At 39.8% G+C, this 15,370-nt stretch overlaps 2 protein-coding genes across 7 annotated transcripts in view; one reads left to right on the top strand and one right to left on the bottom strand.

Moving 5' to 3' along the window:
- Window positions 1-3,719, top strand: part of LOC117431512 (ras-associating and dilute domain-containing protein-like) — a 27,200-nt gene extending 23,481 nt beyond the window's left edge. For 3 of the 4 annotated variants that reach the window (XM_034052486.3, XM_058995781.1, XM_034052487.3), the window contains 4 exons: window positions 367-742; window positions 1,261-1,403; window positions 1,707-1,846; window positions 2,162-3,719. In XM_034052486.3, coding sequence (XP_033908377.2) covers window positions 367-742; window positions 1,261-1,403; window positions 1,707-1,846; window positions 2,162-2,261 — 759 coding nt within the window. In that variant the 3' untranslated portion in view covers window positions 2,262-3,719. The remainder of the gene's footprint in view (window positions 1-366; window positions 743-1,260; window positions 1,404-1,706; window positions 1,847-2,161) is intronic. The other variant, XM_058995782.1, reaches the window with a different exon arrangement.
- ap5z1 (adaptor related protein complex 5 subunit zeta 1) lies at window positions 2,207-13,958 on the bottom strand. Of its 3 annotated transcripts, none has more exons than XM_034052503.3 (18): window positions 13,754-13,958; window positions 13,219-13,356; window positions 12,887-13,070; window positions 12,336-12,480; window positions 11,905-12,017; window positions 11,296-11,464; window positions 10,876-11,016; window positions 10,738-10,775; window positions 10,254-10,416; window positions 9,597-9,775; window positions 9,111-9,253; window positions 8,064-8,213; window positions 7,552-7,663; window positions 6,732-6,829; window positions 5,995-6,127; window positions 5,409-5,623; window positions 4,033-4,298; window positions 2,207-2,305 (listed from the first exon to the last, which is right to left on the bottom strand). In XM_034052503.3, the coding sequence occupies exons 1-18, from the start codon at window positions 13,792-13,794 to the stop codon at window positions 2,301-2,303; spliced, it is 2,433 nt and encodes an 810-aa protein (XP_033908394.3). In that variant the 5' UTR covers window positions 13,795-13,958; the 3' UTR covers window positions 2,207-2,300. The 3 variants fall into 3 exon arrangements, with proteins under 3 accessions (XP_033908394.3, XP_033908392.3, XP_033908393.3); XM_034052501.3 differs by having other exon boundaries at window positions 2,278-2,499; XM_034052502.3 differs by lacking the exon at window positions 2,207-2,305 and having other exon boundaries at window positions 2,624-4,298; window positions 13,754-13,957.
- Window positions 13,959-15,370: the final 1,412 nt, after the last annotated feature.

The raw sequence follows: 15,370 nt of genomic DNA on the forward strand, positions 1-15,370 counted from the left end.
TATTAGGAGTTTTAATTAGGCAGCATGGCTACTGGGATTATGATATTGCTACAAGTGCCTTTTTTCTTAATGCTTAATTCAGATTGTACTACTGTTCGTTGTAGCCCATAACCAATACTAGATTTAATATGTACATCCTTTGTTTAAAACAGTACTTATTTAATGAATACTTGAACCTGACCATGCCCTGGCAATAATGTTGAGGGTTAACTTTTCACAGGTTCATAATTAAGTACATGTCTCAAGCATTTATCTATCTTTTTTTTTATTTGTGTGCATCTCCTGGGCTACTAATAATTCCTCCTATAGTGCTTAACTGGCTTACTACTTAATTGGTGAAAACGTTCATCTCATTGTCATTTTCAGAGAGAGCCACCGTTATCTCATAGTAGCCCAAGGCCGGCAGCTCCAATAGGTCACAGCACCCCAACCAACCACCATCACTCAGGCAGCCACCTAGAGACCCAGCCCGACGGGAGAGTCTCGGTCGTGTCCAATCTCAGCAGCGGTCCTAGAGATGGTCAGTGTCACGAAGACAGGCTCAAAGAGAGGCTGAATCATGTACTGCTGCAGGGCAACCTGGGAAGGAACAGCTCATTTCTGCAGAGCCTGCTGACCCCTCCCAACACACTCCTCTACACTGACCTCCGCCAGCAGGACAGCGCGCCACCCAACAGGGGGGGCAGGACTATCCACGACGTCAATAAAGGATTGAACAGCTTCACCGTCAATGGAGTGGAAGGTACATTTAATCTGTAGACCTTTTGTTTGATTAATTAGGAGAAATCTGCAGATAATTTCATGAGATCATTTATTTATTTTTTTTTCAAATATATACACAAGCAGTTTGCCTTTTTTTATGCAGTATTGTCCTGGCCTTACAATATTCGTCAAACGACACAATGATAGGTTTATATTTTGACGAGGTGTACGTAAGTCAAAGTGGCTTTCGTGCATTAGCAAAAAAGGTTTTGCTGTCTGTGCAGTGTCACTGCTACAGGAAGGAAGAGTGCTTTGGAGTATTAAATCACTGTTAAACATGCAGTCACCTGGGGTCAGACAGTCATTTTTTTCCTGTGGCCTCACTTGAGTCTGACCTCCTCCAAGTCCCCAGAGATGATGCTTCAACCCGCTTGTTTGCACACAGAGTGCTCTAAACTCTGAGCTTCTTTGCCTTAAACTCAGGAAGAGTAAGGCATGAAATCCTCAGGTGTAGTAAAGAGAGAAGCAAAGCCTATTGTACATTTGTATCCTCTACAGGCAACAACAGCGATGAGGTTATTGACTTCCCCACCCCTGTCTCCTCCAGTCTCAGTTCAGCAGCTGATGATTTCTGTTACGTGTTTATAGTTGAGCTGGACAAGGGACCCTTCGGACTAGGAATGGGGCTGATTGATGGTCTGGTAAGTAGATTTGATTTCAAATCAAACTTTATTATGGCCCCACAATCGGTGTAATTTACCTGTGTGTGTTTTAATTTTATTCTCAAAAGTTGAAGAATACAGATCAGGAGATGCATCTCCTTTTATTATACAAAAAGATACAGTACACGTCATCATGGTTAAATGAAACGGGGAGCTTGTGTGGGTTTAGACCAAAGAGGTGTGGCCGTGATAAATTAGATGCTCTATCCTGTACTACAGCCCAGTAAAGCTTGGCATATTTCTTCCACCCCTCCCTCTAAATCTCTTTTCTCTTTCGTTTAGCACACGCCCCTCAATGCCCCTGGGATCTATATCCGAACACTGATCCCTGATGGGCCGGCTGCTTCAGACGGGAGGCTCAACATTGGAGACAGAATCTTAGCTGTGAATGGAACCAGCCTGATTGGAGCAGACTACCAGAGGTGATCCAAAATGATCTGGAACAAAGCAAATGTCCTGGCAGAATTAATATTTTAATTACATACCACTGCACTAACATCTAGTTTCACAGACCGATGAGCATTAATCTTGAGACAACCCTACTTAAGGTACTTGGGACTCTTTTTGTGTTAGTGCTTGTGCAATTGAGATTCACCTGTGCTGGCCCTGCAAAGTGAATAAACTAAACTTAACCAAAACCTGCATGTATGACATGAATGCTAATAATATCCAAGTAAAGGTTTAGGACAACCGAGGGGCAAGCAGGAGCCTGCTAACATTCCTGCTCTTCTTCACAGTGCTGTGGATCTGATCCGCGTCGGAGGTGGGAGGCTCCGTTTCCTCGTCGCCAAGTCCGACATGGAAATCTCGGAGAAAATCAGTGCATCGTCCTGTTAAAAGTGTAAACCTACTCCAATCCACCACCGTCCCCTGCAGCTAATCTGGGAGAGTGGGCAAGAAAACAAAACGCTGCTCACAAAAACAGCACATTCAATGGAATTATATGTCTGAGGAGTACAAATTGTTACTTAAGACTTAAGATGAAGTAATATATTGGCATACTAAACTTCTGTAACCTCTCTAGGAACCTGGCCAACTGAATTTCTTGGCCGATTTCCTGCTTTCTGCTGCATCCCTTTGTAGAAAAAAAAAAAACAGTGCTATGAAACTAAGAAAGAACAGATCCATTTGGTTTTACATTGGTGAACAGCACACTTTATAATCTTGTGATTTCATTCAAAATGAATTCAAAACGCACATTCACTCACAAGCATTTTTATTATGAATTCCGTGGTTCCTTACAAAGGGGTTGTTTTATTAACAAAACAACTTTTGCATTTTAAAGCACATCACCTTTCAATGATTAATTAAACTTGAATAAATGAACATACTGAGCTAGTGTGTCTTTACCAACATACGTTCTTTCACCAATTGCAAACATCACTCAGTATTAAAACTACTTTGATTTGTTACAATGACACTTGTAATGTTTAATTGTATTGTTGGTTTTGTCTGCAGTGTGTTTACTGTCAGTTTAAACCGTAGATGAATGAATGTAATTCAGTTCTAACAACTCAAATGGTTTTCAAATGTATTTATAACCAAAGGGAAAATTGTTATCTTTGATAAGACAGTTATCTCCTGATAACTCATTGCAACAAAAGAAACATATATGTGCATGTTTAGCACACTTTTGTACAAGCACCATCAAGAGGCTACCCACTGCTACTACACCAATAGAACACTAGGAATTGTCATTGTTTCTGTATTGTTTGAGAAGATTGAACATCTCGAAAGGACTTGTGTACACATACATGGTTCTTTGTCTTAACAATTCATTGACAGCACTTAGAAATACTTGCATAGAGAAAGTCGTGCTTAACAAGGGCAATTATTACTTAAGCTTTGGTATTTTTTTTTGTCTATGAATCTTTTAGAATGTTTTACGGAGTATCTTAATGACAGTAAAGTATATGAACTAAAACTAAACTCAAGAGTAACAAATTGCACTGTAATTTTGTTGGCATTTCCCTTTAAGTATTTGTATGGTTAATATTGTCTCACAATTGGGCATGTGCTTTCAGTTGTCAGTGAGAAACTATCTCAGTACTGATGCACTTTCCATACGTATTATAGTATGTAACCAGTTTATTTTTTTCCCCTGTGCATTAAATAGTGAAGCATTATGAGACCTAGTGACCAGTGTGTGCTCATACCGTTTTATACCAAGCTCAATTGGATTTTTGTCAGGTCTACAAATGTGTTTTTAAGAAAGGCGTTCTTTGTATTGTGTTTTTTAGAAAGGTATTCTTTGTATGTTGCAACCAAAAAATAAAGTTTTTTTTTGTATCCTGACCTCATTTTAAACTGTAGTTTTTATAAGGGATGTGTGCAGATTTCAAGGGGTTGTGACTGGACTGTTTTTAGAAACAAGATATAAGCGCAGAAGCAAAATGAAATGCGTGGAACATTTCTATTTGGATAAGAACAGCACTGTGATCCACAAAACAACACACACACACACACACAGAGTCCTTGAACAGGAGATGGAATGAACAGAACGTAGCCACTCAACCTTGGCTAACAGAGCAGGTTGTTTTTCCCTCAACTAAGTTTTAAGTGCATATTCAGATCTGATGACCAGAAAGAAGGTGCTTTTGATTCTAACCTGGAGAGAAGCTGGAGTCTCTCTGCAGTACTTTACTGATGGCCCTCATGGCCAGGGGCAGGGAGGTGTTGGTGTCCCGGTGCCAGCGTGGGCTAGTCCCCTCCGTGGATGGGGCCAGTACAAACTGGGCTACGCTCGGCAGCTTCAGCAGGTTGATGAGCTCGCTGGCCCGTGTGTGGATCTCTTCAATATCCTCTTCGCTGTACCAAGAGGACACAGCAGGGCTGCGGGCGAAGGAACGCATCTTCGAGAGAAACAAAGAAACCCTTTGCAAGGGAAAACAAACAATGAAATTAACCGACAAGGAGTTCCCGGCAGAGACCAAGCACAGGGGTAAGGGCTTCAGGGATTGGCAGTGAAATCTGGAGAATCACACCAATCCTCCTTTACTGTATTTGTACCACACTGGATTCGCTACATGTTGGATTTCTATTTTTAGCACCTGTCGCAATCACGTAACTTAAGCACAAAACAGTGCAATAATAATAATAATAATAATAATAATAATAATAATAATAATAATAATAATAATAATAACAACAATAACAATAACAACAACAACAATAATAATAATATAGAGAACATCAGTGAAAGCAATGGAATATTTGTTGCTTGATAACTGCTTTCAAAACACTGGCGAGAGGGATTGATGTGTATTTGGAGATTTGAAAAAATAAAATAAAACTGCCAGTGTTAGCACAGCTGTTCTTGGTGAAAACAAAAGTAAACTGGAAAATATTAGAAAGCAAATTTCCTGTTCAACCACTGCCTTTTGTTTGTTACTTAGCGCAACTGTATTGACTTTAATATCCAAGAGCGTAATGCAGCATGACAAATACCACAAGAAAATCAACTCCAGACCTTGTTTTTTTTTGTTTTTTAAAAAAAAAAAAACACATTTAAAAGAAAAATAATTTTTTAAAAAACAACCTGGGAACATAGCCAGGCAAACTCAAGTGTTCCTCATTTTTGCCAGAAGGATGATGTTCTCAAAGGATGCCATTTCCTGGACACTTTAAAAGTGTTACTGTTTATAGCCTTACCAATATGCTTTCTTTGACTGGAATAGAAGGCTTTCTGGTGAATACCGGGCAGGAAACTCGCCTTTGTGCTAAGCAGGGCTTACTCAGTTCTATAGCTTCATCATTATTATTATTATTATTATTATTATTATTATTATTATTATTATTATTATTATTAATAATTCATTTTCTTTAAATCTACCTTGGCTGAATGCAGTTCAGTGTTCAACAATGAAGGCTTGTATGTTCTCAACTTATATAACGGTTTGAAAAAAGGGATCAACTTTAACATTTGTACGTAAAGCGAGTCCCAATAGCTCATGGTCCTGCCAAGGGATTGGCTTTGCCCTGTACCTGGGAATGAGATCCTGGCTGCGGGAGGCCAGTTTGGAGAGGGTGGTCAGCAGCATGGTGATCACTCGGGGGGAGTACGTGGGGATGCTGGCCGACAGGCGCACCTGGGTGATCTCAAACAGAACTGCTTCCAGGGTTTCAAAGAACGCGGTGATCTGCTCCACTGTGCACCGCTTGTCATAAGAAACAGACAGGTACTCGCCAATTGCCCACACCTGCAGGGCAGAAGGAAACCCCTATATTTTCAAACACGTTTGTTTGGGAACATAACTTCTAAAAGATCAGTTCGCTGGATGAGAGCAAGATCTTCAGAACTGCTAGAAACATGCCATTTACTTTGCGATATTAAAACGTTTGTTTGTTACAAAGTATTTGCAACTCAGTCTAAATGTGCAAGTTGCCCCTTAAAATATGCTGTATATTAACAACCAAATGATAAATGGATAAGTTAATAATTCAGCAAAATATACCATTTGAGGGACACTGCAGTTTGAGGGACACTACGTTTGAGGGACACTGCAGCTTTGGCAAAAGTGCACCTACTAATGGTGATTTATGAAACTGCGTGTAGAAAACAAAATCTTACCACATGCGTGTAGAAATTCTCCTTGCTCTGTATGTTGCCTGTGGTCCCTGAGAATTCCATCAGCTCCTTGCACTGTTCCACAATGAGGGAGGGGTGCAGTTTACACAGCACCAGCAGCTGGGAGCTAAACACTCTGTAGTGGGTAACAAACAGAACTGGCTCAATAACTTTACAATGCATTACTACAATGCAGGCTTGATCGTGAAAGAGTGTGCTTCTTATTTTTATACATAAGGAGACCCTGAAGCCCAGTTCATACTGTAGTTACGAAACTGGCACACTGCTCTTACTTTATTCTCAGCATGTGTTATTACAGTTGTCCAGACTGTGAAATTGGCTCTAATGGATTAGTTCCTCTATTAGATATCAGCAAATTGAACAATTATACAGAAAAGAAAATACATAACAGAGGAAACAAAACACAAAGGGAACTTGGGGTAAGCTTTATTTTTTAGAGTTTTATCTGTGCACATCTGTGAGAAAATACAGTCCATTTCAACCACGTTGCTGTTTCTTATGTTTTAACAACAATGATTATGAGGGGCCTCTGTTTACACAGAGAGCTTGGAGTAATACAGCAAATGGTAGAGTGGTGAATTAACTTCCTTTAGCAATTCCCAAAGTAAAGGAAAGACCCAGGACATGTGGGAAAACAATATTAAAGCAATCACCACTGGGATCAAAAAGAAATTTGCGACAATTAAGGTTCCCAAACAAAGCAATGTTGCTTGGCTCACCTCTGTACTTCCCTCTTGTAGTTCGGTATATCATACAACAGGCTGCTTCTCTCCAGTATAACAAGCACCAACTGGTTTATCAACTTCTCATCTGCAAACTGATGAAACAAAACCTTTCACAAGTGTACCTGTCTTTAACGGGGGACACTGAATCAAGACAGGAGGATCTTGGGTAAATAGGGGCATGCAGATGAAATGCTGGATCAATCTGCTATGTATACCAACAGGCAGAGAATTCGATGCTAGGAAGCTGGGCTATGAGAATGATGTGCTCATCTGCTTCCCTCCAAGCTCAAGCTGTACACACACTTATCAGATTGTAGCCGTGCTATTTAATTCCAGGACTACTAGGGGCTGCACCATGCAGTCTAGCAGCTGGTGAGGCTGGGAGAGATGACTGATGCAGTGATTTGCAACACCTGACAATTAATTATGCTAGCTGGCACCGTGACATCCAGGCCACGTCTATATCAGGTTACTCCTTTTACGGGGTTCCAGCAAGAAAGTGGAGCATTTGAGCTTATTTTAAATGAATTACCATCAAACACAAACCATACAGTTACTAATAATACAGCGAGTTAGAAAGGCACATATAGTACTTTACTAACATAATGTTTTCTTCATACACAGTTTGACTAAATTATCTAATTAACTTTTCTAAATTGATGTCAATTAATCTTTACCACCCACTGACCGATATCCTAACAAGTCACAACTGAATGCTAATTCATACTTTCTTATTTGACCCCATTATACTGAAACCTGATGGTTATGTATTAAAGCTGAATGAATACTGCATGTGAACTCTAAACACAGCTACCTGGGCAGCCTCGTTAAAGAAGACTTGGAGCAGGATGGGGGTGGTTTGAGCACACTGCACAATCCGTGGGCTGTCAGCCATGTCCGCCAGCACCTCATGAAGCACACTCAACCTACAAATCAAAAAGACCAGGCATCCACCTCTATTAACATTCACCTTTACCATCATACAGGATAGCTAATGTGATCCCCCAAAAAATAAAATGTAACCATCAACATCCCCAACAACAGGAATTTGCAGTTTAACTGCTATATCTGGATTGTATTAAATTTATACAACACACAATACATTACAATAAGCAAATCCAGATGAGCATATACAACTGCCTGCTGGTTGTCTTTTTTCTTACACCCAGAATCAGTAAAGAAGATAACAAGAACATGTATGGAAAACAGCAGTCTACCTCATCTGTGGGTACAGATGAGGTAGACTAAGTAATGGAATGCTGCAGCAGGTCAGAACTGGGGGGGCGGGGGTCTGTGAGTTCCAGTCTGTCTTGCAGGGAGCAGTACCTGTCGATAGTGTCTCCAGTCCCTGCCTCGTCCCTCAGTATATACAGGAACATGCCTCTGTAGTAGGGGTGTCTGAACGCCTCCATCGAGCTCGATACCTTGACGCTCGGATCCAGGGGTACCCTCTCAGAGGGCTGGGAGGATGCGGATCTAAAACATGGACAATTTGTGTGATTTAAAAAGGGCACAAGAAACTGTGTGAACATCAGATAACTGACTTTCTTGAACAGAACATATATTTTAAATAAACACATAGCATATCTTTGTCGCCATGTTTTGGCTGTAGTGTTGTTTTAAAATAAAATATATTTACATTTTGAGGACAGAGAAGCAACCACCATAAAGACGGGGACTCTTGCTTGCTATCAAAGTCCCCCATTTAATAATTTGCAAAAAACAATAATGTGTAGCTGTTTACTCACTCCATTCAGAAACTGTTTCGTTCTAATCTTAAACGTGTTTTTATGCTGATATAGAGTATACCCATAATAAAATTACCGGCAGTGGGTGACAAAAAACTTAAAATAAAAGGGCATGCATATGAGGATTTTAAATCCATCATTGATAATGCACAATGTATGAATTCAATAAACCAGCAATGTTTATAATATTTAATACTAAATGCGCTACTGGGAGATTTTGCACAGCACTGTAGCTGTTCTTTGCTTTATGGTTTCTCAGCAGACTGTCTTTTTAATCTAGCTGACAGACATGTTCAGAAAGAAATAGAAAATGTACGTATTTCAGACAGGCTATGATTCTAAACAGCTGCCAGTTGGCCTACCTCGTTTTTCATAATGATAGCAATGAAACTGCAGATGAAAGATGGTGGTCGGAGGACATCAACTTCTTAAGTGTATATGCAGCAGTACCTTATCACACTTTACAGAAAACAATTTCCATTGCCAGCAGTCGTGTTATATAGAGTTTGACCAAAAAAAGTTATTAGTTATTTATCATCCCTTTTCTTTTACTGCAAACAATAGAAAAGTGGTTTCTTGAATAAATCATGCACATAAAAGCCCAAATACAGTATTTGAAAAGCACCTTAGCTGGATATCAAGGGCTGCTGTTAGACAGGGCAGATCCAGCAGGGAATGGAGAATCTCAATGGCGGTGTCTGGACCAATCAGAGACGGAAGCAGTTCAACATATTCAGAGATGAGGGCGGGGCTATTCCATGCCAGCGGCTAGCAGGAAAAAAATGACACCAGTTATCCTTATGTTTAAGAGTGATGCACTGCATACTTATAGCAAATCCACCTACACGTTTACAATAGACCACATCAGTGCAGCCTGTTTAACAGCAGTAAGACAATGTACAATTCTAAAGAAACATACCCTTCTCTTCGACATGGTCTACTTACCAAGATTCAGTGCTTATAACTTCTGAATGGCTTGTTAGATTGATTTGGACATTTCCATACAGCTTCATAATGACAGGGGAGTGATAACAAAGTGTTCCCCAAAACCCAGTGGTGCTTTTTTGTAGCTTGAGGCAAAAACCCTTCAAGCTGGTGTCACAAATCTCACCTTGAAGAGGTTGGGGAAGCTGTGCTTGAAGATGCCCACACTCTCCCGGAGCACTTTCACATTCACTCTGCAGAACTGAGTAAACTCAAAGGCCAGCATGGGCTCCTGGAATAACTCGGATGGGATTCGGGTAAACAGCTGCCTGTACACCGCTTCAGAATCGACTGCTGCTGTCTCACCTGCCAAGCGACGAAAGAGCTCAAATAGGAACTGCATCGTCTGGCTTATACTTTCTATACATTACCCCGCCAACTGGGACACAGGTTCCAGGGTAGTGCACAGAGTCCTTCTCCCTCCAACCCTCCCCACTGTATATCCCCTTCAATTTGATTTTTCTTTTAAACTGGTTGGGCCTCGACGAAAAATAACATTTTGTATTAATTACAAAATCTGGGCTCAATCTAAACATGCAGTACAGCAACACTATATGACCGACGATATTTTCCATGTCATACGGAACAATTCAAATGCCCTAAATACACCAATTGGTGAAAAACAATCATCTTATATTAAAATGCCCGTCTGGGAAGTTTGATTGAATGACGAATTGTATTGTTTTTAAAAGGAAAACAGAGCAGTACATTTGACTTTTTTTTATCTGCACAGTCTTGCTGGAACTATTAATTAAGACAGAATGAAACAGATGACAGAGCTTACTGTGGTTGAGATAGAACTGGGCTATAGGCAGCAATGCCCTGGAAAAGGCCAGGTCCCCACTGAGCCGCCCATACAGCGCTTTGACACAGGCAAATGCCCGGTACACAAAGGAAGGGTCCTCTCTGCAGATGATGTCCATCACTGTAACTGCTTCTATCAGGCACTAAACAGAGACGAGAAACTCATTACAGAGAATGGAGATGAACTGAACTTACACACTAAAAACCTCAAATATAAAAAAAATAAAATCACAAACATCAGCAGCACTTCCACTGACTCTTGCACAGGATTTACTGACTACAAGCACTCTGGCATATTTATGTATTTACATAAAAGCTGTTGCCTCTCCTGATTTGACTGACTGCCTCCAGATGTCATGCTTTTACATTTCACAAAGGACAGCTGCAAGAGGAATCCCTTAACACTAACAGAGCAGATATAATTTTGAAAAATGGATGCTACAATCCACAGATTACCAACATACAGCTTTCTGAAGCTCCGCATCTGACTTCTTCAAGGCTTCTGCAAAAGAAAAACAAAATCCATTCATTCAAGTTATGCACGTTCCTGAACGTGGTACATTGCTTGCATGCAAACTACTGTAAAAATGAACACATCTCACTCCTGTCGCTCTGTTCGATGAGGCGATGACAGTACTCAAAGGCTTTCTCTCTCAGGCGCTCCTTGGGAGGAAGCAGGCGGCTGGATGTGGAGGTAGCCGAGACCATTGACATAACAGAGCCGTCCACTTCGGACTTGTCATCTACAGCAGAAAAAACACAGTGCAAATGTGAGTGACTCAAAAAGGGGCAAGGCTGTTTCACCGATTGATTTTCATCACACCAAATAAATAAACATAAAGAACACAAGCTTGTTTAAAAAGGCACTTCCGGCACTACGCTGGCCTTTTATCTGTTTCACAAAACATTGTTTTTAGACAGAACGTAACAGTCCTTCTACCTACAGTAGAGGAGAGACGTGGCTACTACAACCATGAATTCAAGAAAACATAGTAAAAAGAAAGCAGCTGAAAGATAAATACCTGTGTCCCCATTACCACTCCCATCAGTGCTGTAGCATAGCAACCATTTCCTGATCATGGAAAAGGCATGCATGTTCATCCACTGGTCCTCTGTGTAAGACTGTCCAAGGGAGAGGACAGTGAAGAAATCAGCAGCTACTGCCCCATCCACCTCAGTGATTGGACCGGGCTGCGAGATGAAGCAGAGAAATTAGACATCTTGTTTCCATTCTGAGGCCTTCAAAAGAAGAATGTTTAGGGGCTGGACTGCATTGCTTAGCTGAGTTCTAGGGAACATCTCACAGAAGACCTTGCTAACTTCTGTGTTTTTTACAGCTGCACACCAGTTTTTAGTTACAAATTGTTACAGATAAGTGTTTCATTCATCTTATGAAATACTTCAACATAGGGCCCAAAGACCTACAAAATATCATTCATACACTGAGCATTTGGCAAAAGTGTAAAATACCCCCTCCCCCCCAAAAAAGAAAACACAATCTGTTTTTAACCGAGTCAAGTCCGAGTCCCATGAATGACCTGAATTCCTATATACAGTTCAATAAGAAAACTGACAGACCTGACTCAGGGATAACCTGCTACTGCATACTATAGGAAAGAGTTTGTCTCTACCTGTCTTGTCCTAGGACTGGTAAAGAAGCCTCCAGATGATAACTGTACTCCTTGCTGAATGCTGGCATATCGCAGCCAATCAACAAGCTTCCGACTGACTAGGTTGATCTGATCTGCAATAAAAAAAAATCTGAGTGACCAACCTTGCAGAACAGCAGGCTGCTCCAGTAATATGGGAAACATAAAGCCACTCAAAACAGCAAACCATAAACTAATAAAATACACAGTACTAATATGTATATTTATGCCTGATTATATTTATCAGATCAAGACACATTTAATTAATTATTAAATGAATTACCTTAGAGCTGAAATAAACCTAACTGATAAACTAGACAGCTTAAGATCGCAGGCATGAATATGTGCCAAGTTCAATGTAAAGACAGTGTACAGTATGACCTGTTAACAAAAAGTCTATCAAAAGTACTTGCCTTCAGTTAAACTGTCAGGAGAAAGGCTGATGACCTTCGACAGGACTGGAAGCAGGTAGCGTGAACTCTGACCCTCGGGCTGGCGAGCCTCCAGACACTTTAGAACACGATGAGCCACAGATGATACTTTGTCCTGATTACTTCCCTGAGAAAAAATAAGTGGAAAAGCCTGTAGAATTGGGAGGGACGTGTCACGGCAGTCTTCCTGCAGCGACTCCAATCTTGATAAAGGTATTCATTTAATTTGAGGAGTTTTAATGGGTCAATACATTAAGTCCTTCACTATACACATGTGGCCAACCCTTTGTAGGCCCATCCATAACTAACCATAAGTATGTACATCACCGCCTCCTGCTGGACAATTTGTGCATAACAGTAACGGTATCTAAAAATGAATGAAAAACACCCATGCACCTGACGTACTAATATGTTTGTCTATTGACATTTTTCATTTATGTTTCAATACAAGAATACTGGAAATATATAATTACTTATCCTCAGGTAGCCTTATTTAAAAAAAAAAAAAAAAAAAAACTTTTGAAGTTGCTTACCTGTGCAAGAGTCACCTCAGCTACATGGCTTATGGTTTTACTGTTACCCTCCTCATCGGACAGGTTCCGGAGGTCACAGGGAAAGGTCTCCCTTAGAATGGCACAAGACAGTGCCTGGAACTGCTCAGCGGTCTTGGAGGAGCACAGCAGGTCCTGCAGCAACTGAAGGACATCCTCGGGCAATCTAGGTTAAGGGAGACAACAAAACCAACCAATCACACCAGCTCACAGACACCAGCATCAGAGATAAAAGAAATGCCACGTTTCTGTAAATGTACATCGCACACCTTTTTTTCTTTCTTATTATTTGATATATGTATGTCAGCACTTACGCCCGGCTGTATTTTGTTGCTGAAACAATAAGATAAAGTCTCTGCAGGGAATCCACGGTTTCATTTCCGAAGTCTTTACCGTGGAGGAGTTTGGATACACGGGTATAGAACTTCTGAAGGTCTTCATCTTGTATTTCCCTGTAGGACACAATTTAAAGGCCAGGCTGTTTAAACTAAACTCCACGTTATATTTTTTTATTCAATAAATATTCAATAAAATACAAGTCTACTTTCTCTCTATCTTGCTACATACATACATAAATACATACAATATTCAAGTGGCCTACAGGCAAATAGCTCATTCAAACTGACACTACTCTTTATTCAACCTTTGCACAAATTACTTCCACGCCATCACCAGTAACTTGCATCTCACAACCTGAATTTTTAAAAAAAAGCTCTTAAGAAGCAGAGGGTTCTTGAAAAATGTTAAATTCCGTCAGTTCTATGACAAAATAGAAATGAAAAAAAATGTATATCCATTTCCTCATTTTCTTCGCGGCGTTCGTGTAAATACCGACTGTTGAGTTTTTACCTGGCCTGTTTGATCAAGCTCTCCGCTCCCGCAGTGAACATAGTTGTATTTCTGATGTGATATTAATCATGTATCATTTTTTTTTAACAACTCAAAATACATAGTTCGCTGCCTGTATTTTGCTCCATACCCGGACTTTAATACGACAAGGACAACAATAAAGTGTGTTCTTCAGAATCATCCCGATAAGAATCTAGCACTATAAGAAAAAAGGTTCCTAGCTATATACAATGACTGCAGTTCAAACTTAACTACAGAAGCAATACTACTTGCCAGATGTTTATTTATTAAATGTATGTATTTATTTATTTATTTTGATGCAACAAATAAATTAAGTAACATAATACAATTATAACAAAATAAAACACTATTACGAATTTAGTCTACTCACGTTGTATTTTCTCGGGCAAGAGAATACGATACATATATATATATATATATATATATATATATATATATATATATATATATATATATATATATATTCTTTTGCATGTGTATTTAGGAATGTTGGTGCTGAACCGAAGCACACTTTATCTGGCTTGAATGACAACAGAGTGTTCAATATCTCAATGATAAGAATTTTCCAATAGAGATGATCTCACTCCTTACTGGACAGATACGTTGTAAAAGGTCTAATGGGTTGAGTGATACTACACGCACTAGATACATTAGCGTCATGGGCAAAACACTTATCTCTGATACAAGTTTGCCGTAGCAAATAGAGCTGTGTGGCCATTTGATTAGGAACGATTTTATACACTGCACAGCATAGAAGGCTATCAGGAGCTTGAAAGGGACATAATAATTTGTGTTAGACTATTATCAGCAACAGCAACTAGGTCATCAAGGACAACTGTGTTAAAAGGGAACTTCCAAACTGGTTCCATTGGGAAACTGATCAATACATACAACAGCCATCCCAAACACTGAATGAAGGTGACGAGCAGCTGGCTGTACGGACCCATGTAATGTGCAGGTTGTATTTCCACCAAGTACTGTAGGATGCGGGCACTTTATTCAGGAAGTTGAGTGGAGAGACTCAGGGCGAGGAGAGTAGGAGCCTCTTTCTTTATTTGTATAGAGTGGTTGGTGTATGGAATGGGTTACAAACCATATGGTTGCTGCCAATTTAGTAGCATCCCTTAAAGACTGTCAAGATGCGGTCAAGGCAAGTAAGCATAAGGAAACAGACAAGCACTTATGTGCCGATTGACCTCCTCTCTTATCTTTTCAAAGATGATCCAGGTCCATAAATATAACAAAAAGGTGTGTGTTTGTGCAAATGAAACAATGTTACATTTAATAAACACAATAGTGTGTGTGTGTGTGTGTGTATATATATATATATATATATATATATATTTTTTTTTTTTACTGGTTCTAGAAACCAACATTCCAAGGCGACTTGTAGTGTCTTCTGTACATCAGCCTATTTTTTTGATAATATAGATAACATGAACAGAAAAAAAAACATTAAAATAATAGCAACACAAAATAACAGAAGTTTAGAACATCCTCTTGCAGCTTTAACAATTAATTCTATTTAGAACACAGTATTGTCTTTATAAAAATCACATTCTAGAACTAATATAACATATAAAGATACGGTGGTCA

The sequence above is a fragment of the Acipenser ruthenus genome, chromosome 22, assembly GCF_902713425.1.
Source record: "Acipenser ruthenus chromosome 22, fAciRut3.2 maternal haplotype, whole genome shotgun sequence".
Lineage (NCBI taxonomy): Eukaryota > Metazoa > Chordata > Actinopteri > Acipenseriformes > Acipenseridae > Acipenser > Acipenser ruthenus.